Genomic DNA, 27,873 nt, shown 5'->3' on the forward strand with positions numbered 1-27,873 from the left:
CCAGTTTTGCTTGCCGTCGCTTCATCAAAGCACTCATCTCATTGCGCTGTTTTTTTGTTTGTTTTTTGACATGCATGATGCCGGACTAACCACTCCTGGAAGACAAGAGCCACTACTGTCCCTGGTGTGATCCTCAACGCTTAGAGCAGTTCCTGGCACACAGCAGGGGTTCAGCGTCGGGTGAATTCATGATCACCACTTTGGAAATGCAACCTTCACTGCCCAGCCCTGACGCGGCTGTGCACTCTCAACCCACAAAGACGGCCTGCAGCGACCCGTGTCCTTACCTTTGCCCATTTTCACACGCCAGCAGCAATCCAGAAGGCTTCCTCTCTACGGAGTGGTCTCACCTACTTCTCTAAGGGGATAAATCCATCTTGAAATCCAATTAGGTTTTAGGTCTCCAGGAGATTTCCATTTTAAATCTTTATTCACACACTTCTGACCCTTCGCACACCTTATTAAACTCTAACTCTGCTCCGGGGGACCCCCGGGGGACCTCAAGGAGGTCACTTCGGAGCCCTGGAAGGAAACCCAAGATTCCAGGCAGCATCCCAGCGCCTGTGGACACCCACCCCCCAAGATTCCCAGCCCATATCGCACTCCCCAGTTTGTCTGCTGTAATTTGCTCTTCCCTACGTGATTTTTGTCATCAGAATAAAAATCGGAGGGGGGCAAAAATTCTTACTCTTCATTCAAAGAAAGACAAGACTGACTGTCTTTATCTCCACCCGTTTCCACTTCTACTCTCAGTGAACTCTCTTCATCCAGTCAAAACTACAGCACCTCTCCCCAGAAATTAAGGTACAGTAAAACCAAAGCAAATTCATACAGTCTCAGTAGGACCGCACTGAAATGCCTCCAATGGTAAAATGGTTTTTAAGTACTGAAGAAGCCCCTGGGGTCCCTAAGGCATTTCTAGGGTTTCTTTATTAAAAAAAAAAAAAAAAAAAAGGTAGTCAGTCACAGACATGTTTACTTTTCCCCTGCTCCGCTGGCCCGGACGCAGACCGCTCTGAGGCTGGGGGTTTCAAGGCAAGACAATGAAGCATTTGACAACCTCAAAAGGTCTGAATGACATCCTGGAAACAGTCACACTTCACTTTGGGCTGCTCCCTGAAGCACAGACAAACCACGCTACACCGTCCACCTTGAGCTTGGAGTATGCTCCAGATGAGAGGAGCAATTTCGGCACTCTGGATTCAAAGGGGCTTTTCTGGCTGACGGATCGGGAACAGGCATGAAAAAAATCTCCTCTTCGTGTTTCCTAAAAGCCATGAAAATTTACCTGGCAAATCAGCCACCGCCACAATAAACGACCTGTGACTGCTTGTTGAAAATATTACTTTTATTTGGAAAGAAAAATATCTGCTATAGCGACAGCAGATGGTTCTTATCCCAGGCTGGATAACAACAGTAAGATGAAATTTTAAAGGTCTATTAAGATAGCAATGGAAACTCTGTGATTTTTACTGTCCCTCCTCCGGAGAGTTTCTTCAGCTCCACAAGAAATAATTATAATCGGACGGGAATAGGGGGAAACTGCAAACAGAAAGAAATGTAGTTTCAGCGCGAGTAAAATATTAAATGTCCTGAAAGCAGACAGATCCTCAATAACGGAGCTTCAATAAAACTTCCTAAATCCTTTCCTTTTTTGTTCCTTTGAGAAAATGGTGAAGCAATTTGCATTTACAGCTTAGTTCCTGTTTCCAAAATACCCCTTTAACTTTTTCTTTTCTCTTTTTTATGGTACGTATAAATAGCACCAAATTGTCAAATCACAGCTACCTATACAAATAGGTCTGATTTCTGGCCAGCCATAAAACAATTACTGCCCGGATTCCTCCGGCTCTTTGATATCCAGCTTGTCCACAGGGCTTCAAAGCCAGCCTCCAGGACTTTTCTGGGGGCACTGCTGAAAAACAACCTCTACAGAAACACAGAAGATAAAATGTTCCCACTCCTATAAACACACAAAGAAATAACTACAGAAGTAAAACAATTCAGCAGCCTTGTGGTGGGGTTTCTACCCGGCCCCCCCACACACACCCCCCAAGAGAATTTAAGACGTCCTAGTGGCTGAATTGTTTTTTAGTGATGTTGGCCAACTAGAATTTCTTCCCCTTCGTGCATATGGCTATTTGCCCCATTTTTAAGCCTCCGAAAATTAAGAATCACTTTGTTTTTCAGAGAAATTGTCTGATTTACTAGAATAACTTATCCCATGGGAACTTACTGGGATGGAACGAAAGTTCAGCTTCTTGAGCACATAAATAGCTATACAGCACAGTATTTATTCAATGTTGCAAAACTCATCATGCTAGAAGCTTTGTATACGGTTAAATTTGATTAGAATATCAAATAGAGGAAACTTATCTATGGGCGGCTGTACGTTTTGATTCTAAATTAACAGGACTTTATTCTCACATGGCTTATGAAAATTCACTCCACGATATGTGGGATGGCAAACACACAAATACCTCGCATATACAGACAGCACATGTGCCTGGAGTACCAGTCAGGCTATTTCCTATTAAGCCCCAGAAAGAGCAATAGATCTATCATAAGAAATAAACGCTAAGTCCCATTAGAGAAACTTACGATTTGGGATCTTAAAGGAATGGCAAGTGTGACATGACTATAAAATCTCCCATTGCCCAGGTTCTTACAATAAAATTTTATTAAGGTTGATACACACAGAGACACACACACTCCCTATACCTAGATCTATATATCTGTACCTAAAAAAGAGAAAGATGTTACTTTATTTTTTTAATTCTTCCTACCAATGGCATCATACTAAATCAATTTTTCCTTAACCTAATACTTTGGCAGCTCTATCCTACTATGCCAGTTACATGGGAAAAGTATTTCACGAAGTAGCTGGCAAACATGTGGTTCTGAATTAAAAGTACAGATGTTATAGTCTCCGTCTGTACATAAAAGATCGCTTCAGATACTATGCGTTAAAGGTAAAGACTACCTTTGAACCCAAAACCTGCTTCTTATATCTCCTTCTCTTTACCACTTGTAAGAATCAAGCACTTTTAAAACATTAATCCAGGTCCGATTTTAGCACTCTCTTATGATCTTATCCCAGGAACCACTTGTCCATATTTATTCCAAAGCCACAGAGCCACTTTTTTTTAAAAAAATCCATACAATAAATCAACTCTTAGACGTACATAGATGAGTCCTCTTATTATAACCCCAAAAACTTACCGCTCAAAATTGGAGCCACCTGTTTACAGCTCCACGCTCGAAAGTACACAGCTTTTATCTCTTAGGTCAAATCTGGCACCTAACATTGGTACTAAAGTTCCTCATAACATTATGATTATGTAATCCCCCAAATTTAATTATATTTTTTCTCTGGATTTTTTTTTTTAACCAAGGCCAAATGCATTAACATACAACAAAAATTCTCAACACGAGTGATAAAATGCATTAAAAGTAACCTTTAATCCACGCTATTAACTGATTTTATTCTATTTTGGCACGTTTGAAGTAACTCATCTAAGGATTAGTTAGGCTTTTCTACACTCCTTTTTATCAGGACGCTACCATTCTTGGTTTAGTTTTGAGAGAAAAGGGTTTGCAAAAACTGTAATAATCTCACAGCTGGAGATGGCTGGAAAGTCTGTTAGTTCCCATTGTGCCCTTAATGTGCAGGAAGCCTTTGTGCTCTTCTACCCGTTTTACATGCTGAGCAGTTTTCACTGATAAAGTACTTATAGGCCAGTTATTTTGGATTAATGAAAAGCCCAATAAAATTTTATGTAAAATGGCTGTGAACTTTCTCTTTAAAATACTGAACTATATCTTCAGTCTTGATTGCATGAAAATCTTCGCCCTGATCATTGGCCTCAATAGTTTTCATGTGAGTAGGCAAAGGCAGTCCTGACATTTTTAAGAAGGATTATTTTCAAACAGAGACGGAATCCAAAATTTTAGACTGTGAATTTGGATGGAATGGCTGAAGCCTCAGGACAAACACACTGATTTAATCACATAGCAGTAGGTTTCAGAATCTTGCCCTCCTCAGCCTTAATAAACTATTCCTGTCCCTTTAAACCTACAGCAATAATGTAGACACATTATACAAAAGGAAACCAACGCCGTTGCATTTTTAACATTATAACATCAACTTCAGGAGTAGATGGTGTTGTCCTAATTCTACACTTAGCCAAAATGCCAATTTTAAAGTCAGTGACTTAGTATTTCCTCTGAACTTTGAGCCCCTAAACAAGGACATTTAAATATTCAATTATCATGGATTATAAATCAAATTCAATTTTCACACTTTTTCACAATTTTCACAATTCCCTAAAGATCTTTAGATACAAAAAGAAAAGCCTAACTTTATAGAGTCTGAGTTCAAGTTTTAAAATCTGTCTAAATATAAGCAAGAATGCTGAAATGTCATATTCTGAGACATGAAACGGTGGTATTGTAGGAGAGTGCTAAAATTATTCATTTTCTGCTCTGCTACCTTCCTGTAAATCAGAAGTTCAGATCATAATCACAGAGATCCAGATCTAACGCAGCAAGTACATTTGCAAAGTAGAAATGATAGTGTCTGCAACTAATAGGGTTAAACAATTTCTTTTGTGAGACTACTGGCAAAATCTACAGCAGCTGTCTAACTTTGCCTTTAACGATCATAGCAAAAGCTCAAGGAAGTGATCCAATACAGCGCTTGGTCTTTAGTAACCAGATCGTTTCTATTTCATTTTCAGCCAAGGGAATGGAAAATGAAAACAAAATTATTCCTCAGTCAGTAAGTTTACTTGACAAGCTAATTTTTACCAACCTTTAACTTTTATGCACATGTATATCCATAAGAGCTGTTTCTTTTTTGTGTGTAGACAACCTTAATAACTTTAAAATACTGGCTACACAAGATAAACTTCAGATGGCTATCACTTCTTTAAACCCACTTATAAAAAGTACTAGAAAACATTTTAGCTATTCGAGGACTAGCTAAAAAGCTAAAAAAGAAAAGGCAAACATTTAGTCATTGCTGTAAACTTGAGCCACAGATCTTTGATTCCATCAGTGAAGAAAACTGAAGATTTCACACCACGTTATATGACCTAAAACAACTATAATAATTTTTATACAAGAAACAAAGTCAGTTCCTCAAGGAGTACAAGTTACCACCTAAAACTACTCACATTGTTTAAAATAAACAAAAAGCTCTCTCATCATATATCATCGTCCAATTATTACCAACATTTCTGAGATACTTACTCCTAAATTCTTCGTTACTTAAGCCTAGGGAAAACAGGTATTTCAGGCATCTAACTAATCAGAATTTACAAATATTTATTTTAAATAGAAGTCCAGTATTCCTCAGAAAATTATTTTTCTGAAGAATGTAAAAGAAACAAAGTAATCAAATCAATGACCCAACAAAGTTATGTTATCACTCTGGTTAATAACCACTGGTTCATACTCTAAAATAATTATAAACTAAGTTACGTAGAAATAGTCATGACTGCAACATTCCCCATTTCAGTATTTACAATGAGTAAGTAAATACAATGTTTTATTCAAGTAAGTATGCATAAAGAACAATTTTGTTTTTACAAAGGGCATCCTTAATCCAGTGTTTAATTTATAATTCCAATTCTGTTTACTTCCACAAAGGTTTGGCCCAAGGCAATTTTAGTAAATTTCAAGCCAATATACATTTATGCTACATGCCACAGGTAAGAAATACTGATTATAAGCATATCTGATATGCTTTCCGATTATTACAGATCCTATATTTTACACTATCTCAAGAAGAAATGTGGCTTCAGCTACTAAACGTTCCAAAATGATTACTAGTGTTGATTTCTAAAGGAGAACAATTAAAACAAACAAAAAAATCTATGAATTAAAATACACCACAAATGGGTATTCCTGAAATGACAGATATATGAATGGCTCACTTGTTTTAAAAAGTAAACCTCAAATACTGAGTTAATATGTGTTCCTTGTAGGGATTTAAACCATAAATTCTTCAAATAAAATTAAATAAATTGGCTTGCAAGTAATTAACAATGGGACTTGAAGAATGTAAAGCTATCTCCATATATTCTCTATGGCTCAGGAATTTAACTGGTTATGTTCAGCATAATACTTAGTAGGTCTTGGAGCCCACTGCCTGTAAAATCTCCCATGGAGATTCAAGACCACCCATTGAAAATAGTACAACATTATTGCCTCAAGCAAGAAGCTGGTACATAAGACTGGTTATTCAAGTCTTTTAAATACTATTTTATTGAGGGATTGTGGGAGGTGGGGGAGGGGGAGAAGGGGGATTCATGAGTGGTGGGGGGGAACTCAGACAGAAAAAAGTAATTTCTAAAGCAGAGGTTCCTATAGTACCCCCAACTCCTCATCACACACCCCTTTTTAAACAGCTACATAAACAAAGTAATAAGTGCTCGATTTCGGAGAGAATTACATTATACTCCATTTGAACAGGCTATAAAGTACTTTTATTTGAAAAGCTGCTTCTCCTCTGTTATAAACAATTTTACTCTGCACCAATTTCAGACAAGAGAAGATGGCTTAGGGAGATGGGAGGTGGCGTAAGGAAAAACTCAGTGTCTTTCAATGCCTAAAACAGTTGATCCAATAAAGATCCTTTAGAGAAAACTTTAAGTCTATTTTTTTTCTCCAAATAAGCAAATCGTACAGGAGGGCTTTTCTTTTCTAGGGTACTGCACCCTGTCTCTTTAAATTCCAGGCCTGCCCCATTTCCCACGCATTCAATGAAAGCAACACGTTTGCTGGCCTCCAGCCCACAATGTCAAGTAGTTTTCTTGCTATTGAATTTCAAGATTATTCTTTTGGATCATTTGCCCTTTAGTTTTAAGCACGCCAAAGCAAAAATAATGTCTTTCTACAATAACATAAAGAAAACTCTGAGGTCTTTACAAGTCTGCAAGTAGAGAACACCTTGTCCCTTAGCTCCCCTTTCACTGCAAAATATGCTCCCACTCTACATACTCTAAATAAGGGCCATTTACACTTTATCTTGGTCTACTTTAGCTCTGTCTGTCCTATAATAAAATCCCATGAGTATTACTTATTTAAGTTAGTACCAAATTTGGAATCTCTAACCACCTGCAATATTCAAACCAAGTGTCCAAATTATTCAACATCTCAGCTCTTTGCTTGGTCCCTCGAGTTATGTCGTTAAGTGAGTTTTTAAGCAATTACTTTATTTTCTCTAATTGCAGTTAAGATATCTACATAAATTAATTTAATAATAAAAACAGCAAGCAAATATCGTGAGCTGAAGTCACAGTGCCAAAGAGTTTATTTACCTCACTCTCTCACACACCTTCATCCCAAAGAAAGGAATCAGGCTACTATGAGCCCCATTTAGAATTCTCTCCAAAGGAATAGAAATAGTTAAATTAAAAACTTACTCGAACTAAATTAAGCTCATGGAAAATAATGTTATCCCAAATGTTAGCAAACAGAACTTAAAATAGTAATTTTATTCATGTATCTAATAAAGAAATGCTCAGATCACAAACACCAAATGTTATAGTTTTAATACTAAAATAGTTTACGTTTATGCAATTATACATCAATTCCACATCCAAGGAATACTTCTCTCCCTGCCCTAGACATAATTATTTTTGCCTTGGTTTTGGTAGTAGTTTTAAGTACTTTTTATCTCTCATAATTTAGTGTTTGACTTCCAAAATATATACAGACACAAACTAGAAATGGATCTTTATTTCCAATTACAGATCCCATTTATTCCTAACTCCATCATCATACACTAAACATGATGAGAGTCCTTTTACTTGCAGTCAATTTTTAAAGTCAGATTTACTCCCTGAAAATTTTTATAACGCTACACATCAAGATAAACATATTATCAACATTATACTTATCAAAACTCCACAGAAAAAATCAAAACTTTTCCAAACATTCGTAAGTACTCCAAAAATGTATACTGTACTGAAATATTAAATATAGTTGTGTTTCTGTTACAAAGAATATCTTACATGAATCATGTACTTATAAATCGAGTTAATCTGATTAATTTTACAACTGTAACACAACAACAATAATTATTAAGGATATGATTTACAGAAAGCTTACAATCAACTTATGAAACACTGTGCATATATTCACATTAATATTAAAAGAAGACACTCAAGATGACAAGGTGATTAAATTTTTAAATAACAAAATATAAATGTGCTCCTTAAGGAAGACATTCCTGTATATATTCCAAATACTATAACTTAAAAAAAAAGGAAAGAAAAGAAAAAAGCTACTGTAAACATGTCCATATGCACATTTAAATATCTAGTATTACTGTCACATGTGTCATTCAAGAAAACTTGAAAAATCCAACAAATTTTACTGATGACAGAAATTTTCTGATATTCCACTTCTCAGAAATAACTTCTATTAGCATTTTGCTATAGTATTTTCTTCCCATATTTTCACTGATGTATGTTTATCACACAATTCTCAAAATGTGGATAAAGATGAACAATCCTCATATGAAGAAAATGGGCTGAAGTACTAAAATCAATGATAAACCCAAAAGAGCCTCCACAGAAATATACTATGTCAAGTAGCATTAACTATAAGCTACTGTGCAGCCTTTACAACATTAGAATATTCTCACGTATTTGCTGCTTTCTTTAAGATATCTGCATTTGTGTATTTTTATATAAATTCAACCCACAGCTCTAGTCAGTCATTAGATAATTCCCTTTAACAGACTGGAATAATAACTAGAATTATTTTCCTTTGACCTAAAAGTTATGCAGGCTGTTGCAAGTAAAGAGTGGAAGGGTACTTGCTTTTCGAGATGACTTCAATTCTATTGATACAGAAACACAAAGTAGTTATCTGAAACATGATACTTCATAAAAGCAAAACAAGTGACAAAATTTCAAGGTCCAGGTGACATTATATGAAATACAAAAAATAAATAAACCGGTCAACTTTCATGAAAAACTCAATAATCTAACGACCTGGTCAAGAACCATACTTAAAAGAAGTAGTTTCAAATAAACACAGGGTTGTCTTGAGTTCCTGGAATGTTCCAACCTACAAGTAGTTGATGGTTGGTGTAAATGGCACCAGAATAATCAGAAAGTAACTTTTCATAAGCTAAACTCCGTCACCTATTAAGTGAAATACCCGTATTATCTTCTAATTCCCTATTATTACAGCAAGTCTTTTACCCATTTCACTGTTCACTCACCATTAAAAAAAAGTTAAAATTCATATCAACATTTTATGTTTTCAAAAAAATCAATCTCCAAGCTACTAAGCTTATAAGTGAGAAATTAAAGCAGCACACACACACCCATTGTCTAGCCTGATGACTAACCAATATACAGATGATAGCCAACAAATGCTAGTTATTTCATCATTATAAAAATGCTAGATCAATGACACACTCAGAATTTATCCTTTTGTAAAAACTAAAGAAAAATAATATTACAGAGCTGGAAAAGCCCAAACACATCTCTTCTACCTCCCAGGCCTGGGCCTTTACTGCTACATTGCTAAATACTGTTCCTACCAGTTACTGGAATACATCTGACTCTTTATTTTTTTATTTATTTTTTATTAGAGCAGAAGTATATACCTTTTATTTATTTATTTATTTTTAATTTTTAAATTTTATTTTTGTTTAAAATATTACAGATGTCCCTTTTTCTCCCCAATGACCCCTCCCACCCAGTTCCCTCCCCCTCCCCTGACTCTTATTTTTAAAGCTAAAAGACTAGTTGTATATCATGGATTAAGCAGTAAAAAAATGACAGACCTGGCCAAGTCTCTCAAATTTGTGCCTGGCTTTTAAAAAAAAAAAGCATCCAAAGTAGGTGAAGGAAGAAAAGGAGAAAAACTCATTTTGCCTATAACATAAGCGAAAGTGTATTCTAGAAAATGTGATTCTCAGCCAACACAACGTTTCTTGCTAAATTCAAGTGGTGGTTCTGTTTGCACCAAGGCAATTATTAGAGGTACAGAAGAAACGAGTTTAACAACAGTGAGTCATAATTCACCACTTAGGGGAGTGGAAGCTAAAGTATGAATTCTAACACTCTTTTTCTGACTTGCAATAGCTACCTTTATGTTACATTGTTGCCAAAAACTTCCAACGTCTAGACTACATTGATCAAAGGAAGGAGTACTATCTACAGTGACAACAGAGGTCCCATCTCATCTGACCTGCCTCTACTGCGATGCACGAGAAACTACAGATACATACACGAGGAGAGGTGAATGCTGCACTGACTGAAGCAGGCAGCACGCGCTGGTGCAAGATGTTCCATAGGATGAGGAAAGTAGTTTTCCACGGCTCCTACTATTTTTGTGCACAGGTAGGAAAAGTCATACCACAAGCAACTCTGATAAGACAAATGTTATTCAACAATTTGAATAACCCATCCCACGAAAGGCAAGCAAACCCCAACAGCCTAAGCTCTCTCATTTTCACCGAGTCACTACAAAACAGCTGCTTATAATACAGGAACAGACAAAGAAATCTAACAAAGGAAACAACTTTGTAAAATAGAAAAATTTTTCTTCAATACAAAGAAAGCTTTCATTATTCAGCAATTCATATTAATGTAGTATTTTGGGTAAAAGGTATAGATGACATGAAGTCTACAATGAGCCTTGTTTTTAAAGCATTCAAAATGTTATAAATGTTTATTAGAATAAATAGGTAACCTGGAATAGTCTGACACTGATCTCTCCCATCACCACCCTGGGAGGAAGGAGGAAGAAACAGGGCACAAAACCTATTTGCCAAAATTAAAGGCATCATGGAGACTAAATGCATATCTAGAAATATCAAGAGGCAAGTAAATCTCCTTACTCTCTAGGCCACTGCTCTTGTTATGAATGTTTTAGAAAATTATTCATGTATATTTTGCTGTTTTAAAATTAATACACACACAGCACTTGGCCTGGCATTGATAGAAAAATAACTGACTAATGATTTCTGCTGCAAAGGAAAACAAACAAACAAAAATCTACATTCAGTAGAATTAAATATTTTTAAATGTATTTGTCTCTGAGAATATCAATCTTCTAACATGGGTAATAACTCTAATTCAATTCAACTGGTCATCTTTATAATCACTTATGAACATTATTTTAAATAAAAGGACCTCAGAATTAAGCTCAAAATAAGCCATGTTTCCTTAATAAAAAATGATGGTCCATTCATTCCACCCAAAAAGTGGGTATGTAGATATACAACATACCTACTACATTACGCCCAAATGCTAGCCTTATTTATTTAGAAATTCAATGGTAATAGCTTTCTTCAGGCCTCAACCACTGCAAACTTATCATAGTTAAGTTAAAAGAATTAGGTCATGCAACAATGTTCTGCATCCTTCATGGAACTGCAATCCTATGGAGGGGAAGGGAGACCAAAAGGGATGGAAATATTAGGGGATACCTACCGTTTAATAATAATTTTTGCTAATGATTTAATCTCAAAAGAAAACCTCAAATAAATCCATAAAATAAATTTAATTTTGCCTGAAAGTAGCTATAGAACGTCTGCCTTTTCAACAGTATCTACCATGGTTACCACCACTTAATTAAATCCTAGATCATGTCTACAAAAGCAGTTATTGCTGAACATTTGTCTGCTAGTATAAGTGAATAATTACTCAATGTTTTAAAAGTAAACATTTACTGCCATCTATTACTAGCTATCTTTGCACCCGCACACTTGTGACTCATTGTGTCTATGTGCAAGATCACTTCACATTTCTAGGCTACTGACTGAAAGTAAAATGAGAGGGTAAACAAAGATGAAGAATCTCAAGTGTGCTTTCCAGCTCTAAAAGACACAAGCACATTGAAGGCAGGGAACTCCTCTTTCTCTTATTTACATCTCCCCCAATCCTTTCACTGTATCCAGCATATACAAAGTCTGTTGGTTAAGCACATTACCATGACCACAAATTATATTCTTAAACAAAACCCCAAAACCAAACAGGGAAGCAAAACAAAATAGATAGTTTTGACACAATTAAAAACTTGTGTACAACCAAAAGAGCCATACATTAGGCTTCAAGAGAAAGAAACAAAAACAAGAAAAGCGCTTTTCAACACAAATAACAAAGGATTAACATCCTACAGATAAGAAAAAAACTAACATCTCAACAGCTTTTTTTTAAGACAAAAGATATAAAAAGAAGTCAATAAAGAGAAAATCAAAAAATGGTCAGAAACATATAGAAAATGCTTAACCTACTAGAAACTGGAGAAATGTAAATGAAACAAAATGCAATGAAACGCAAATGATATTTCCACTAAATATCAAAAATAAGAAATCTTAAAACATCCAATGTTGGCAAAGATGTAGAGAAAATAGTACATGTTCCCAGACAGGGTATAAACTGTCACAACTACTCTATAGAGCAATCTGACAATGTCTAGCACAAATGAAAATGTACCCTCAATTCAAACTAGGCCTGTGTCTAAAATCTTGTTCATCTGTACCAGGTAAAGCGCACAAAGACGTTCACTGCACAGAATGGAAAATGACCTACATATTCCTTAACAGGGGGACAGAAAAGTAAGCATAAAACATACCCCTATAATGAAATACTAAGCGGAAGGACTTACAGGGAATGAATTGGCTCTCTGTAAATGAAATATGGAAAAAGTTCAAAAACATATTGAGTCGGGGGAGCGGAGGAAGCAAGATGCAAAATTATTCACTCATGAAAATGTTCTGGAATTAAAGAGTGGCAATTGTGGCACATCCCTGAGAATATACTAAAACCCACTGAATTTTACATTTTAAAGGGTGAATGTTATGGTATGTAATTATATCTCCATTGAAAAAATTACTTGCCCAGTATGAAACTCTTTATGAATATTTTAAGATACAATATCCTATTACTTTTAGTAATATAAATGTGCAAATGTACATCAATAGATGGAAGAAAGGCTGAAGAGCTGAAAGAAAAGGCTGAGTAGCATTTAAAAATTTTAGCTGAATCTATAATACTTAAATCCCTAAAATCAAAACAAGGAAGCATATATGATAAAATGTAAACACTTTCATTCTTGGTAGTGGGGATTTGAATGTTTGTTGTATCATTTTTTTCCTTTGTATTTTCCTGTACTTTATTTATTTTTTTAGAAATACCAAAAGGAAACAAAACATGCCTATCACAAATGACAAATGGTAAATATGTAGTACATACATAAGATACGTGTCACTAGTAATCAACTAAATGCAAATAAAAATGAGGTATCATTTTATCCAGTAGATTGGCAAATATATATTTTTTAAACTATTAATTCCCAGTAACCATGTGGCAACCACGTGGCAACCACGTGGGGAAATGGGCAGTCTCCCAACTCCTGGGAAAGTATGAACTGGTAAAAACTTTTTGGAGGAAAGTTTGGTAATGCATATCAAAATTTAAAATCTATATAACTTGACTCACCTACCTCCTGTCTCGAAAGTTAACATAAGAAAATTATTGAAAAGCCATAGAAATAAATGTCAGGGCCCTCGCCAGGTGGCTCAGTTGGGTGGTGCATTGTCAGGACGCATGCTGGAGGCAACTGATCAATGTTTCTCTCTCTCTCTCTCCCCCTCCCTCTCTCTCTAAAAATCAATAAAAACATGTCCTCAGGTGAGGATTTAAATAAATGATTAAATAAATGACAAGGATGTAATAGCATTATTCATATCAAATTCAAGCTGAGAACAATCTAAATGTCCAAATAATGTATAACAAATCTATATTCAATGTAATACCATAAAATTCAGCTTTAAAAAGATGATATTCCACGATATGTCATCAGGGTGGGAATGCTCATCTGTGCTTTATCCCCAGCTCTGTACAAGTGTGCAATGTAATTTCTCAATTTCTATGATATTTATAACAAAAGTTTAAAAAACAAACAAACAAACAAACAAACTATGAACTACCCGTAATATCATCATTGGGCAATTATTTATCCAAGGACTCTTTTCAGACAAATTATAGTCCCAAAAATGAAAACAGCACTACAAACAAGAATAAAGAGAACCACAAAGTATAAGAGAATAAAAGATTTAAGCATTAAAATGTATGTTATTAGAAAGAGAATGAACTAAAGAGATTCTGGCCAAGTACACACAAAACAAAATGTTTTAAAAGAGTATTATTTTGTATCACTGAGACAAGAGAATTTCTCTTTCTACATGTCAGTGTCTTCTCTGAGGAGTGAAAGCAGAAACTAAAACTAAGTATGAAAACCAAAGGAACAAAATATAGAAATCTGTATTATTTCCATTAGGACAGTGAGAAACATCATGTTTCAGAGATCAAAAATATTCTACAATCTGGTCAAATAGATTTAAAGTCCAGTAAAGTTCAGTAATATATCAGGTCCTTGCTTAATTTTGTAATTGGTGTAACTGTGTTTAACATCTTCCCCCTTCAAGTTCTCTTTTGAAGACTTAAGTCACTAAGAGATAAAAAACAAAACAAAAAATGTCCCATCTTAGAACTATAAAAGCTGTGTTAAGTAGTAGTAGTCATCTGTAATAAATGACCAGAAAAAAGAGCTAAAGGGCTAAGGTTGGTCCATGGAAGACCACTGAAAGGAAACTTCAAAGAACTAAGAGAAGGAACAAAGGATCTTTAAGGTAAAATTATGAAACCCATTGATTCTCCTGCCTTGTCTACCTCACAGAGGTAATTCTACAGAGGGTCCCCTAATATAATAGATGTAAAAGGCTTCTGCAGAACACAGATAACACGGCATAAAATGGACTGCATAAAATGGATGTTAAGCATAAAATATATCCAGTAAAGCCCAAGTTTGGAATTTCCTTTTCTGAAAAAAAAATTGTTAGAGAATTGTTACACTGGAATTTAACCATGCAAATGCATTGAAAGACTTATCTTTTCTCTTTCCATTAAATGAGTGTTATATGAGCAACAATAATGGTTTTTAAAAATCAGCTTCCACATATTGAGAGGGCAGTTTATCTGTGCCAGGCTGTATGCTGAATATTTTATAAGAGAGGTTCTCCGTGTGTAGTCCAGGAACCCCAGGATCCTCAAGATCTTTTCCAGGGATTGGCAAAGTTAAAATTATTTTCATAACTCTAAGACATTATTTGCCTTTTTTCACTCTCATTCCCTCTTGAATGTACAGCAGAGTTTTCCAGAAGCTACAATGACATGTGATAACACAACAGACTGAGCATAGAAGCACATAGGAAGATCCAGTTGTCTCCTATTTAACAAAACATTAAAGAGGCTTGCACACAAAAAAGTAAAACAATGTCGCGCTTTTCACTCCTTTTGTTTTAGAATTTGTTTTAAATGTCTCAGATTTAATGTCTAATCCAGTAAATATTAATAGATAAAACTTGCACAGAAAAAGCTCTTTGGAGTCCTCAACTTTAAGTGTAAAGGGGTCTGAAGACCAATAAATTTGAGAACAGCTGATTTATATTTAATCAACTTGTGAGGTACTGGTTCTATTCTATCATTCCCTTAACACAAATGAGAAAAAGACACAGATGTGACTTGCTCAAGATCACACAAAATGCCTCTTAAATAGGCATTTGAATCCAAGTCTGTAATTTCTAACCTTAACTTCTCCTCACCACTGAGCAACAATATCTACCCAAGATAGTTAAAAATCACTTTTAGGTAGCTACATGTTAATCTCTGTTTAAAAGGCAACGTTAATCCCTGTTTAAAAGGCAACGTTCTATACTGGGTCTTTACTCTGCGTCTTTCAATATTAAAATGTAGTGAGTGCTCATTGGAGTGCTTTAAATATATAGTTAACTTTTTTTCTTAATCAAACACTACAAAAATAACCCCCATCACCACCAGCACCATAAGCACCCTCTAAGAAAACTATTGATAAGTTTGTGTCCACTCATACAGGATTTATTTATATACATACACACATTTAATTTTTTATCTGTTTAAGCACATTTTTAAATGGATCACACTAATTTAGCAACTTGCCTTATTTCACTTATTTATCTTGAAGATCTTCCTTCATCTACAAATAGATTTCCCTCTTTTTTTATAGATTACCATCATTTACTTCTACTCAGCTGAGGTCTCCTATATGGCTTGCTATTAAAAAACGGTCACAAGAAATATGCTAGGTCTCTGTGTAGATGTGAAGCCATATCTGTTAAAAAAAACTCCTAGAAGTCAAAGGGTATAAACATTTATAATCTTATTAGATTTTTCCAAATACCCACCAAAATGTCTGTGCCCAATTTACATTCTCACTAACACCATATGAGATTTCCTCCAGCAACTGAGTTTTTAGATGCCTTAGAAAATTACACTATATGTTGTTTCAAAATGCCAAGTAATAAAACTGTTCTCACTGGTCATCTTAATTCCATACAGAACTCTACGCAAATCTTATAACACTCACTGAATGTATCAGGATAGGTTTCCATCTTTATTTTTTTCTTACACTTCTTAAATACCTCAGAAGAGAAAATACACCAGGTGTACACAGTATCTGCAACTAGCAAACCCTCCAATGTTAAATACCCTGATAAAAAGTTATTCAAATTATTTCAGAAGACCAACACGAATCAGAACTACACCGTAAAGCTGGGTCAAACACTTAAATCAAAGGAAAGTTATAAATGTGGATTTATTATGCTTTATCTGCCCACTCAAAGGACTAAGGCTACAAATAAAAAGCTATCAAATCATACCGCTGGCCAAATTAGCTTACATAAAATAATAAGCAACAGACTTCACATCATAAATGTCAGTGGGACAGACTGTAATAGTAAGGATGGCTGTAATTGAAAAGAAAGTTCATTCAAATCCACATACTGAAAATGAAAACATTCATATTCTAAATGAAATGTTTTGAATGTGACTTTTCATTTCAGTCATATCAGGCTATTATAAATCTTTGGTACTAATACATAAGATACGGTCTTTTTTTTTTCAAGTAGATAGTTTTAAAATGCATTATGCTCTGACCTGCCTATTCTGTAAGGGTTAATGGATATTCCAGTTTCCACCATTTCATCAAAATCCCTCTTTTTTTTTTTTCAGGACTTTGTGTTAGTAGTTTCAAATTGAAAGTCTCCAATACATCTTTGGGACAGAGTAAAACCTCATTAATTCAAGTCCAATTAGCTCGATCTTGAAATGGTATGTGTAATTCCCATTAGGCAACAAGTTGATACTACTATAATTTCTTCCTCTACAAGTTCTCATGATATTACTGTGAAATAAAGGAAACCAACCTGAAAATTAATTCACTTTTCAAACCAAAGATTTATGAAACTAAAGACTCATCATCCATCTTCGTGGCTAAGGAGTTCATCCTCAGCTCTAAGGTCCACTCTGTTTATCTGCTACCATATATAGTGAAAGTGATTTAACGTGTTATTAATAGCCATTCAGAGTTAACAATACGTGCCTTCCTTTTAAATACCTTGTAACTCAGATTTTGCAGAAAGCCATTTTTGCAGTTTCTCTCATTTCCAATCCTAACACTTATAGGTGTGTAATATCACAAATTTAGCACCTTACAAGGTACAGAAGTAGACTTAGAAATGCCTGGCATTCTTATTCTGTGCCTATTCTTATCAGTTTGAAAGACATTACAGGCCAAAAAATAAGTTCCAGGATTAAGTGGCATGTTTGGTGTTAAGTGAATTTACAACTATTCCCAATGAACAGAGAAACCTTCCCCTGCAATCTGAATCATGTGTAATTACAGAATGACAAGGTCTCTCCTGGGCTATGTAAGCTGGCATTTTTCCCAGGACTTGTCACATCATGGGAAGCGCACATACAAATAAAAACCCAAAAATAAACATTTTAAAACAATGGCTTATAGACTGCATAAAGAAACTGCACAGATGAGAATAAAACTGGAGAGCCCAGTGGACAAGCTGACATCTCACCAGAGACACTGGGGAAGACTAGTATTATCAAGTGGCTTACCACGCCCAGCAACAGCTCCCAGGTGTGGGCTGTGTGGGCTGCACCCTCACATTCCCTCAGGCTGGACAGAAAATCATTAGGTATGGGAAATAAGGCGAACATCACCACACACCCCACTGAAGCAGAGAACAGTGGTGAAGTGTGGGGAGGTTCATCATCTTTAATTTCATAATGCCAATTTGCCGATTATTAAGGCACCTAAACAAAGTTATCTTAAGAGCTACATCTTCTGCCAACTGACTTAGTTTCCCTAATTCAATAAATATGGCTTTTTTTGTTAAGTGTATTTCACCTCAAAGTGAACAGCAGCCAAACAGTCACAACAGTGTGTACCAAGGATCTTAGAAGATGGTTTCTTTTGTTTAAAGTCCTCCACGGTGGCTCTACGGACACACAGAAAAGGGAGCGCGAGATTCAAGAAGCAGCATACCCAACCTCAAATAGTCACAGGAACTCGACAATACTCATCCTTACCACAGTTTTGAGGAAATATGAGTATAATATCCCTGGCTATATTTTGATAGAAACTGCTAACAAAACCTAAATGTTATTTCCTTTAGGCCATGCATATTCCTACCCATCTATTAGAAGCTGGATTCACTTATTAACTATCCAGCGAAGCCCATCAAATTCAACTGTTCAAAAGGAACTATAAAACAAACCACTAAAGGCAAAACATACAATCCTACATCCCATTACACGAGCTCTGGAAACAAAAATAAGCGTTCACACAAGCCTCTGCCACCTCTAAGGCACACGGCATTTCTCTTTATTCCACCCCTGAACGTTCGATAATTTCCACGTAGCTCTAAGCAGAAGGGATTTATTACGATGTTACCCTAAGAAACTGCAGGAGTTCTAGATGCCAATAAAGATTACGGGTCAAATGGAAGATAACTGCTAACCATTGTGTCGACTTAGATAAATAAACCTGCTCACAAACAAAGCACCTTATTGTATTTAGATTGTTGCCTCCACTAATCCAACTAAAACAACCAGACAGTAGCTTTCCAGAGGCTGTAGGGAATAGAAATCAGGATTTCTCAAAACCCTCCTTCTCAGTTTCTTTTAAAATAACACCCCGTTTCTTTCCCTCATCCTTTTTGGAAAATGTTTGGGAACCCAAGGCTCAGCAGGATTATGCAAACTAGACACCAAGGCTAAAAACCAAGGTGGGGAAGGGCTGAAGCACAGGGCAAAACAACATCGTTCCTCTCGGAAACTTAGACTGGACCTTTGCAGGGACGCTCTTCCCTGCAGATCACATGGGGCAGACATTTCGAAAGGTTGTTCAAAATCGAATGAGCAATTAAGTGCTATCTGCTATCGGGAGAGCTGGGGGCGAGTAAGTCCCCCAACTAAACATAAAATCCTGACCGTGGAGGCCACCCTACGAAAGGAAAAGTCTATGACAACCGGTGCCCAATGCCTCACATACAGGGAGGAAGGCAGAGCAGACCCCAAAGAGAGGCGGCTTCTCCAGAAGGAACAAGAAGGACCTCCCATACATCCTCTGCCAATAACACAGGTAACTCTCCCTTTCTTTTGGGGAAAAAAAAGCTCAAGCTGTTTATTCCCTCCAGCCCCACTCCCCACGCCTCCAAACCCAACAACTAATTGCACCTTCCCCACAGAACCCGCGGCTAACCCCAGAGGACCGGCGAGGGCTGGCTTGGGATGAACCAACACTCGACACCTGACAGTCCTTTCTCTGCGGCGACTTTCACCAAACCCAAGTCGCCGGCGCGCGGGCGGGCGCCGGGACTCGGCCAGCGCGGCGCCTCGCACCCGGGTCCCGAGGCTTCGCCGGCGAGCGCGACTCGGGGGGCGGGGAGAGGGGCAGGGGACCGCCGGGCCCGGCGATTGTTTCCTCTGCCAGCAAAGACATTTTTTATCAAGCTCCTTTTGTACTCGAGCCCTACCTCTTTTTGGCCTAGGAAAGCTTTCGTGCAAGTGGAAGACGACTTTCTCCACAAAGTGCTGTATGTTACTGTGCTCCGGGCCGCGCACGAACACCATCCAGTCGTGGGTGAAGCCCTCCACCGTGGGTTTTTTCCTCACCTGGGCGCGGTGCCCCAGCTCCAGCTTCACCTGCACGGCACACTGCGGGCAGCGGGAGGAGAGACAGCGGTGAACAACAGGAAGGCGACCGTTCGACACTGCACATTGCGCCTGACATTTCCCCCCCCCCCCTTAAAACGCACATAAAAGGAAACGGCCGTGCCCTCTGCATCCACGTTTCACGCGCGTGGGCGCGCACACTCCACACCCCCCCCAAATACACCCACCAGCCGTCCCGGCCCCCCGCGCCCCGGGCCCAGCATCCACACCCGCCAGGATTGTAACGGAATGTTACCCCCATCGGGAAGGGGGTCCGGGGTCGGGGGGAGAGAGGGAGAGCACACTCCGCCGCTACCAGCACGACAACAAACGCATCGGAAACAAATTAGGAGACTATTAGGAGACGGTGCCGGGGCGGTTTCCCGGCGTGGGAGGGGAGGCAGCTGGGACTCCGAGGGGGGTTCGGGCGAGTCCCCTCCCCGAAAGTACCGCGGCGACACACACACGCCGAGGAAGTCTTTGTGTACGTGTGGGTGTGCGTGCGTGTGGAGCGCTGTGCCAGGCTGAATGGAAACTACAGGCAGCCTCTGCTGATGGGCAAAAACTCCCGTGGTCTTACCACGGGGATCGTGCACAACAAAAATGAGACGTCGTCACACACATACACACGCCCGCGGGAAAACACGCCGAGGCATCCATAACTTAAGGCACCCCGCACCCCCCCCCCGGCGAAAAGCCCCACGCGATCGGCGAGGCCATCCTAACACAGCCCCCGCAACACACTTCCAAGTGCCAAAGTGGCCCCAAAGTACCTCCCACCTCCCCCCAAAAAATGAAATTCAGAAAGGCAGGGCGGCGGGCGGACAGCCACCGAGCCTCGACTGCGCGCAGCCGGGCGCGGGGGCAAAGTTGCGTGCGGCCCCGCCGCTGTCAGCCCGCACACTCCGGCTCACACACGCGCGCCGCGGAGAACGCACCATCGTAGCGGCCGCGGAGGCTGCTCACCGCGTCCCCGGACTGTGCCCGCGGCTCCCGGCGGCGGCGGCGGCTGAAATATGGCTGAGTTATTATTCGCCTCCTTCCACCGTGTGTGAGTGTGTGTGAGTGCGCGCGTGTGAGCGAGAGAGCGCTTCTTGCGATTGCAAAGAGAGGCGAGGAGGGAGGGAGGCGCGGGGGGTGGAGGGGCGAGTGTGTGAGTGTGAGTGTGTGTGCGCGCGCCGTGGGGGGGGGGGGGAGGGAGGGGAGCGGAGGCTGAGGGAGAGGCAGCAGCTCCCTGCAAACCGTACCAACCTTTTTCTAATTGAAACCGCGGAGCGCTGGCGCTGTCTGGGCTGCGGTGGCGGCACCGGGCGAGGGAGGAAAGGCGGGTGGGGGGTGGGGGGGGCGGAATCTTTTATTATTTTTGCAGGTACTTACCGAGCTAGCCATGCCTGGGGGCCCGGAGGTTTGCTGGGGTGTTGTGAGGTACCCCCCTCCCCGCCCCCCTCAGCTGTAATTCATAAAGAGGCTGCTATGAATGAGAGCGCGCCCAGGAGCGGAGGGTAGATGGCGGACATTCTCTGCCTTTTTCCCCCGCGTTCGCTCGCTCGCTCGCTCGGTTATTAAACTCAGCCCCAAAAGCAAAAGCAGCAGCAGCAGCAGCAGCTCCAGGGCCAGAGGATGAGATTCCGGAGCATGCGCCGTGGCGCCTGACACCGGGGCTCCGAGCCTCTCGGGGCGGAGGGAGGGCGCACGGGCGGGGCGGAGCGCGCGGGGAGGCCGAGCGAGCGAGCCAGGGGGAGCTCGAAAGAGCCAATCACCGGCCAGCTCCCGAAACCCCGGCGGCCGGCTGCGCCACACTGGAACGCCGCGCTTAAAGTAACAGGTTCCTGCTGGGGGTGGGGAGGGTGGCGAGGGGGCGAGAAGGGCGGGGCGGGGAGGGGGCGTTGGAGAGCGGACAGCGGCCAGCTGGGGAGCCATCCCGGCCCCTGTGTAAACTCCCTTGGCCCTACAATAAAAAACGGATTAAAACTGCTGGAATGTAGCCACCGCCTAGAGCCCCCCGCGGCCCGAGAAGGGGTGCTCAATCAAGTGTTTGGCGTTGGTTAGCACGCTGGAGGGAGGGAGGGGGCTCTCTTTTACTTTCCGCCACGTCTTTTTGTGGTTTTGTGCCGACAAGACCAGAACTCACACCCAAACAAACTTATTTCAAGACCGAGCCAGAGAAATACCGCCCTACAAATAAGCATCAAAAAGCAATCGCTAAGACTGTTGTAACCGGCGACAATCCCCCGGCCCCCTTCCCTAGCCACTCGCGGGCGCCCGCCCCCGCGCTCCCCGCCCGCCTGCCGCTGCCACCTCCGCCGAAAACGTAAAAATGAAATGAGCGAGGGAGAAACGAGAATGCTGTTTCCTTCCAAGGGCACGCCTCCCGCGTTCGTCGGTCCACGGCTGGGAGGCAGCACAGAGCAGTGCCCAGGTGAAGGCGAAAACTACCTGGGAGCGCCGGGTGCAGACCCTCCGGGAGGACGCGGGGAGCACTTTTCTTCGGGCTGTTTTCCCTCCGGGCGGCCTGCGGGGTTGCATCAGAACGTGGAGGATTGTCCTCCGAGGACGCGGGGGGCACACGGAGTCTTACAATATCAGATAAAGTTAATTCTGACTGTAATGTGCATAAATTGGATTATAATCTTTAGGCGTATGGGTGACAGCCAGCGTAATCCCATCTCTGGGTATTAATCCGGTTAGGTTCCCCGAGTGACAGCCAGCCGCGGAAGTGTTCCCGGCGGCGCGCGCCCGCAACGTTCCCACTCGGGGGCTCGGGCTCGGCGGCCGGGACGGAGCCGCGCAGCCCCGTGGGCGGGGGAGGGAGACCCGCCAGCCTCCCTCGGCGCCGCGGGCAGCCTCGGCGAGGGCGGCGGGTGGCGTCGCGACGGTCGGCCTGAAAGTGAAACATGGGTGGAACTGTGGTTCGTTACATGGAGATTCTCGCCTCTTCCTGCACCTCGGTCCCCGTGCGCCGTCTTTGTCTCCTTTCTTTTCTCGCTGCCCGGTTTCTTTCTGAACCTTTCCTGTGGCTTCACGCTCTCTCCCCAGCTTTTTCCCCCCCCTCTGGACTTTTCTTCTTTTCCTCCTTCTGGCTCCACGTCCTTGCTTTCTTTTCATTTTTCTTTCCTAAAAACCACGAAAGCGAGTTGTCTCGGCCCTTGGATTAAAGAGCGTAGTGCAACGGGGAAGGGGGTTACCTGGGGCACCCGGGGTCTTATGTGTTCATTTCCAGTTCTCCCAGCTGCTCACAAAAAAATATCATAATAATAATAACCCGACTCGGATGCGACTAACTTGAATTTCTAACCCAAGCCTCCAGTTCATGGTTTGAACCTCTAAAACGGACACTCTGCTCTTCTCCGCTCACAACCGAGAAAACTTGTCTGGCTTGAGGACCCCAGCGTCTCCCATCTCTCTATTGAGTTTAGCACAGAGTGGACAGAACGACGGAGGGGAGGAGCATTTTCATCCAAGTCCAAGGGCTTAGATTTCTCCACGGACCTACCTGTCCACTGACGCCCAGCAGGCGCATGCAGGTGCGTCTGCGTGTGCACACCAGGGCTAAATCTGTGTACACGCAGACAAGCTGTGTGTGAGGGTCTGTACGAAAGGGCCACCTACTTGCTATCTGTGCATTATTACATTTTTGATGAAATAGTCACATTGGAGAGAAGTCCTTCGATGAAATAAGATTGGAAACTGATGGTGGTCTGCATGTGCCATGAGTAAAGCCGTTTCGTTCCAGGCGGCAGCCAGTAGGCAGCCCGCGTAGCGCCCACGCGGGGGAGACACAGCAGCCTCGCCTCCCTGCCAGCGGGCTTAGGCTTTGCCGACCTTCTCCCAGGGCCACAGGGGCTCTCCCCGAGCTCCGACTCACGCCGAGGAACTGAGGTCTCCGTCTTTAACTATGCGTTTGCTGAATTCAGATGCACCCCAGGAGTCACCAGTAGGTCATAGAGTCGGAGAGAGTCTTTTCCCATGGCGTTGCCCCTGCTTTCTAGAAGAATGCTTTAAAAACCGAGGGCAGGGGTAATTCTCCGGATCCCGACCCTGGAAATATAAATTCCGTCAGTAGATGGCGCACAGAGCCCTTCCACCGACGTCCTTACGTGACCTCTTTAGACAAAAAAGACCAGGAAGGGGAGACAGGAGAAAGGCAATCCTGAATACCCTAGATTCAACTTTTGGGTAAATTCATGCCAGTCTCTCGAGTTATTATTTATAACATCCTAACAAGGTGGCTTTTAATTAAAAGCAATCAAACAGGAATAACAGCGGGTTAATTTTGTGTCCAGCCTATCTGAAGACTTCTGCATTTTAAATGAGGTGTGCACGTGAAACAACCTTTTGAGTATTTGACAATGTAATTGTAGATAATACTTTGCAAGTAAATTTTAAGACAAACCTCTTCCATATTAAATATGAAAAATGGAAGTGATGAGAGAGAAAACTGTCTATTTATCCTAAAAAAGCAATTATCTTACCAAAATTTGTACTGTAGGACTTAGCAAAATACCACGCACCAGAGGGTTAATTTTGTGGAGCAGAAAACAAAAGCAATTGACATCGTTATATCAAATAAAATGTTTGATGAAGAATAAAAGAAGACAATGTCTGGGGTAGATCACTACCACCACCATCACCCTCATTTTGGTTCCAGCCCTTTTATTTGCAATTTGTCTTGTTTAGTTTGGAAGTTGAGGCCAGTTTGGATGTTTCTAGCACAAAATAACTCCTTTAAAGAGTAACTATGGTGTAAAGAAGCAGCCGTTTTTTCTCATTAAAATTTTATCTATTTGTTGTGATCCATGACTGATGTATGAACTCAAATAATCATATCAGCAAAAATATCCACACAAGTAACATTGCTCATGCTTTTCTGTATAGATTTGGAGGGGGGAAACGATAATGGGACAAACACTAATCAGATATCTTGCAACTATTAGAATAATTAATGGTACACTTTTTCTGTGTGCTTCACCCATATGTTCATTCACCAGAACTATATTTTGCCCATTCCATGTGCCAGGCACAGAGTGAGGCTCTGAGGATATAAGAATGGCAGAGTTCCTGCTGTCACAGAGGGGAGAAGTTTCACCAAAACCATTTCTTTTTAATTTTATAATACTTAACTTTGGGATAAAGATGTGTGTCACACATAAGCAAGCAGCGTACAATCTTGACGTGAACACCCCAAGGACAAGAAAAAGAGTGGCACAAGATGAGAGGCCAGTAGTCATTGCCCTCAATTCCACCTTTTAATACTTAAAATAAGGTGGGAGGTGAGTGATCTCTTTTTTGCAACAGCAGCCAAGTCCTAATTTCCTTTCCTTGATCTTGAAATGTTTTCTCTGTTCACCTTATTGTAATTCTTTCAAAGAAAAAGAAAAAAAAAAAAATCTCACAATAAAAGAAAGCTTACTAAGCCTTTTCAAGATCATGAGCATATTTTCTCAGTTGAGACAGTCTGTTTCTTATGAAAATTTTTGATTCAGAATGTTACATTTTTAACATGTTTAATTCATGATTCTAGGATAGTGTATTAAGAACCCCAGAATAGTACGAATCATTTGAAAAAAACAATTGCTTTGATACACACTTCAAGACCTAGTCCAGGACTATTTCCAGAGATAAGAAATACACAAAGCACTTTTAAACACCAGAGTCTCTTCATGTGTAAATTATTCCCTGAGAGTAATTTAAGCACTGCATTTATACATTCAGAAGACAAGAGTGCCTCCACCATAATAATTTAACTTAGTGGGGGGTATCTCTAATTTAATGAATAGCACCTAAGAGCCTTAAGATTAATCAAGGATATTATGTAAGACCAACAAATAAGTATTGGAGATCAGTTGATATCGTGTGATTGAAAAGGTCTTTCTAATATATACAAGAATCCCAGTGGAACATTTATTTATAGGTAAAATACATATTAAATTGGAACTGCTTACTATAAAACTATCTAAAAAGCAGACCATTTCATTATATCTTTATGTATTTCTGGCAACTACTCAAAGGCTACTGCACAATTTCCTATCTTTAATAATGATGTGACTTTCTTGATTTTCAGTGGAAATCCTGTTTTTATATATGATTTCACTGCTCCCATTCACATATTATGAATGGAAAGTTAAAATAATTTCTTTATCCTAAAATCATAAACTATATTTTCCCTTATTTGATAAAAATGAAAAAATAGCATACCAAGCCTATGAACTAATGTAGACAGGTCAAACTTCAATTAAAACTGCAACAGAAACTTAGGAAGTAGAAATTACTTCCTTCCGTGTATTAAATGATCTGACAGTAGTTTGAAAATAATACTAAGCCTCTAAGAAGTGAGTGATTTACTACCTTCGGGTAGGATCAAATATCCTGATTGAGTTAAACTATTTACAGTCAGCTCTGAATAATCCATGAGTATATTATCCACTTTGTAGGTAATCTACAATGACACAATTTATGTGTGGGGTTTTTCAATATAAATTTATGAGTCAGTTTAAAAAAATACAAAATGCACATGACTGCATCTATTTGTTAGTTTCCATTCATAATTTTTCTCACAGAGAAGTTTATTAGCTCATCCTTCTCTTTTGGACCCTACTTTCTAACTTTTATTTAGCAACTTGTCATCCCAGAGATCGAGTGCTTTGGCAAGAAACTATTGATCTAGAGAGCAATACGAATCTATAGGGGAAAAAGGAATAGTCACTCACCAATGTGCTGAATCAAAAGAACTCCCAGAAGCTATTAGTAATTATAGTTCTATTACGTATTCTCCATGAAATCAAGTAAGGGACGTTAGTGAAGGATCATCTTCTAAACTGTAGTGGTAGCAATTTGGGGAAAATTTCAAGTTGTAACAAGGAGATAAAAACCACTTACGGATAGCAAAAAGGCTTTACTTATTTCTATACAATTAGACCCTTAACATATATTATTTCAGTCGTTTGGCTTATGTTTCATGACTTTGACATTTTGGTTTTACTCTTAATTCATTGTATTCAATTAACTTTTATTGGCTCTACGTTGAAGGTCAGCCACTCTTCTTGGCCCTTTGAAATCAGGCTGCAAATGTAGGACGCCTCTAACACTCTCATTTATTTCAAGGCATTTCACAATTATTACCTTGGAGTTGACAGGTTGTTACAAAAAATGAAAGATGTTACTAAGCACATAACAATAAATCCGTTATTCACGCGTACGTCTATTTAAGAAAGAAAAAAGATTTAGCTGTGACATTGGCAGTTACCCTAACTTAAAAAAAATATTGTCGAGATTATGAAATTATTTACTATGGTCACAAACAAATACTGAGAGTACTTCTAAATCAAAATTTCATCTTCAGACCTAGCTGTTTTGGCTCAGTGGTTACAGAGTCGGCCTGCGGAGGAGTCCTGGGTTCGATTCCTGCCAAGGGCATGTACCTGGGTTGTAGGCTCGAGCCCCAGCCCAGGCAGGGGCACATGAGGGAGGCAACCAATCGAAGTGTTTCTTTCACATACATGTTTCTCTCTCTCTCTCTCCCCTTTCCACTCTCTCTGAAAAGCAATGGAAAAAATATCCTCGGGTGAAGATTAAAACAAAATGTTTTTTCATTTTCAAGGGCTCCAATGGGTCAAAGTTGGGACAACTTGAGTCTCAAAAAGAATCTATGAGTCCATAATGATACTTAAAAAAAAATAACAAGCAGGTAAAAGCAAAAGCTTCTCCTTACAGAAAAATACCAGCTAATTTGTATACGTAAAAGGAATGTCAGAATTCGAAAAATCATTATTTTATAGACACCAATGCAGTA

At 39.8% G+C, this 27,873-nt stretch overlaps 1 protein-coding gene across 2 annotated transcripts in view; it reads right to left on the reverse strand.

Annotated features, from left to right (window-relative positions):
• MLLT3 (MLLT3 super elongation complex subunit) overlaps positions 1–21,774 on the reverse strand; it is a 232,642-nt gene extending 210,868 nt beyond the window's left edge. Inside the window, exons 1-2 of one of the 2 annotated variants that reach the window (XM_081150532.1) lie at positions 21,462–21,774; positions 19,907–20,087 (exon numbers count right to left, since the gene is read on the reverse strand). In XM_081150532.1, the coding sequence (XP_081006658.1) occupies positions 19,907–20,087; positions 21,462–21,473 (193 nt within the window). In that variant the 5' untranslated portion in view covers positions 21,474–21,774. Of the gene's footprint in view, positions 1–19,906; positions 20,088–21,022; positions 21,267–21,461 lie in introns of those variants that run through there. The other variant, XM_081150533.1, reaches the window with a different exon arrangement.
• Between the last annotated feature and the right edge of the window lie 6,099 nt (positions 21,775–27,873).

Source organism: Miniopterus schreibersii (assembly GCF_964146895.1).
Source record: "Miniopterus schreibersii genome assembly, chromosome: 11".
Lineage (NCBI taxonomy): Eukaryota > Metazoa > Chordata > Mammalia > Chiroptera > Miniopteridae > Miniopterus > Miniopterus schreibersii.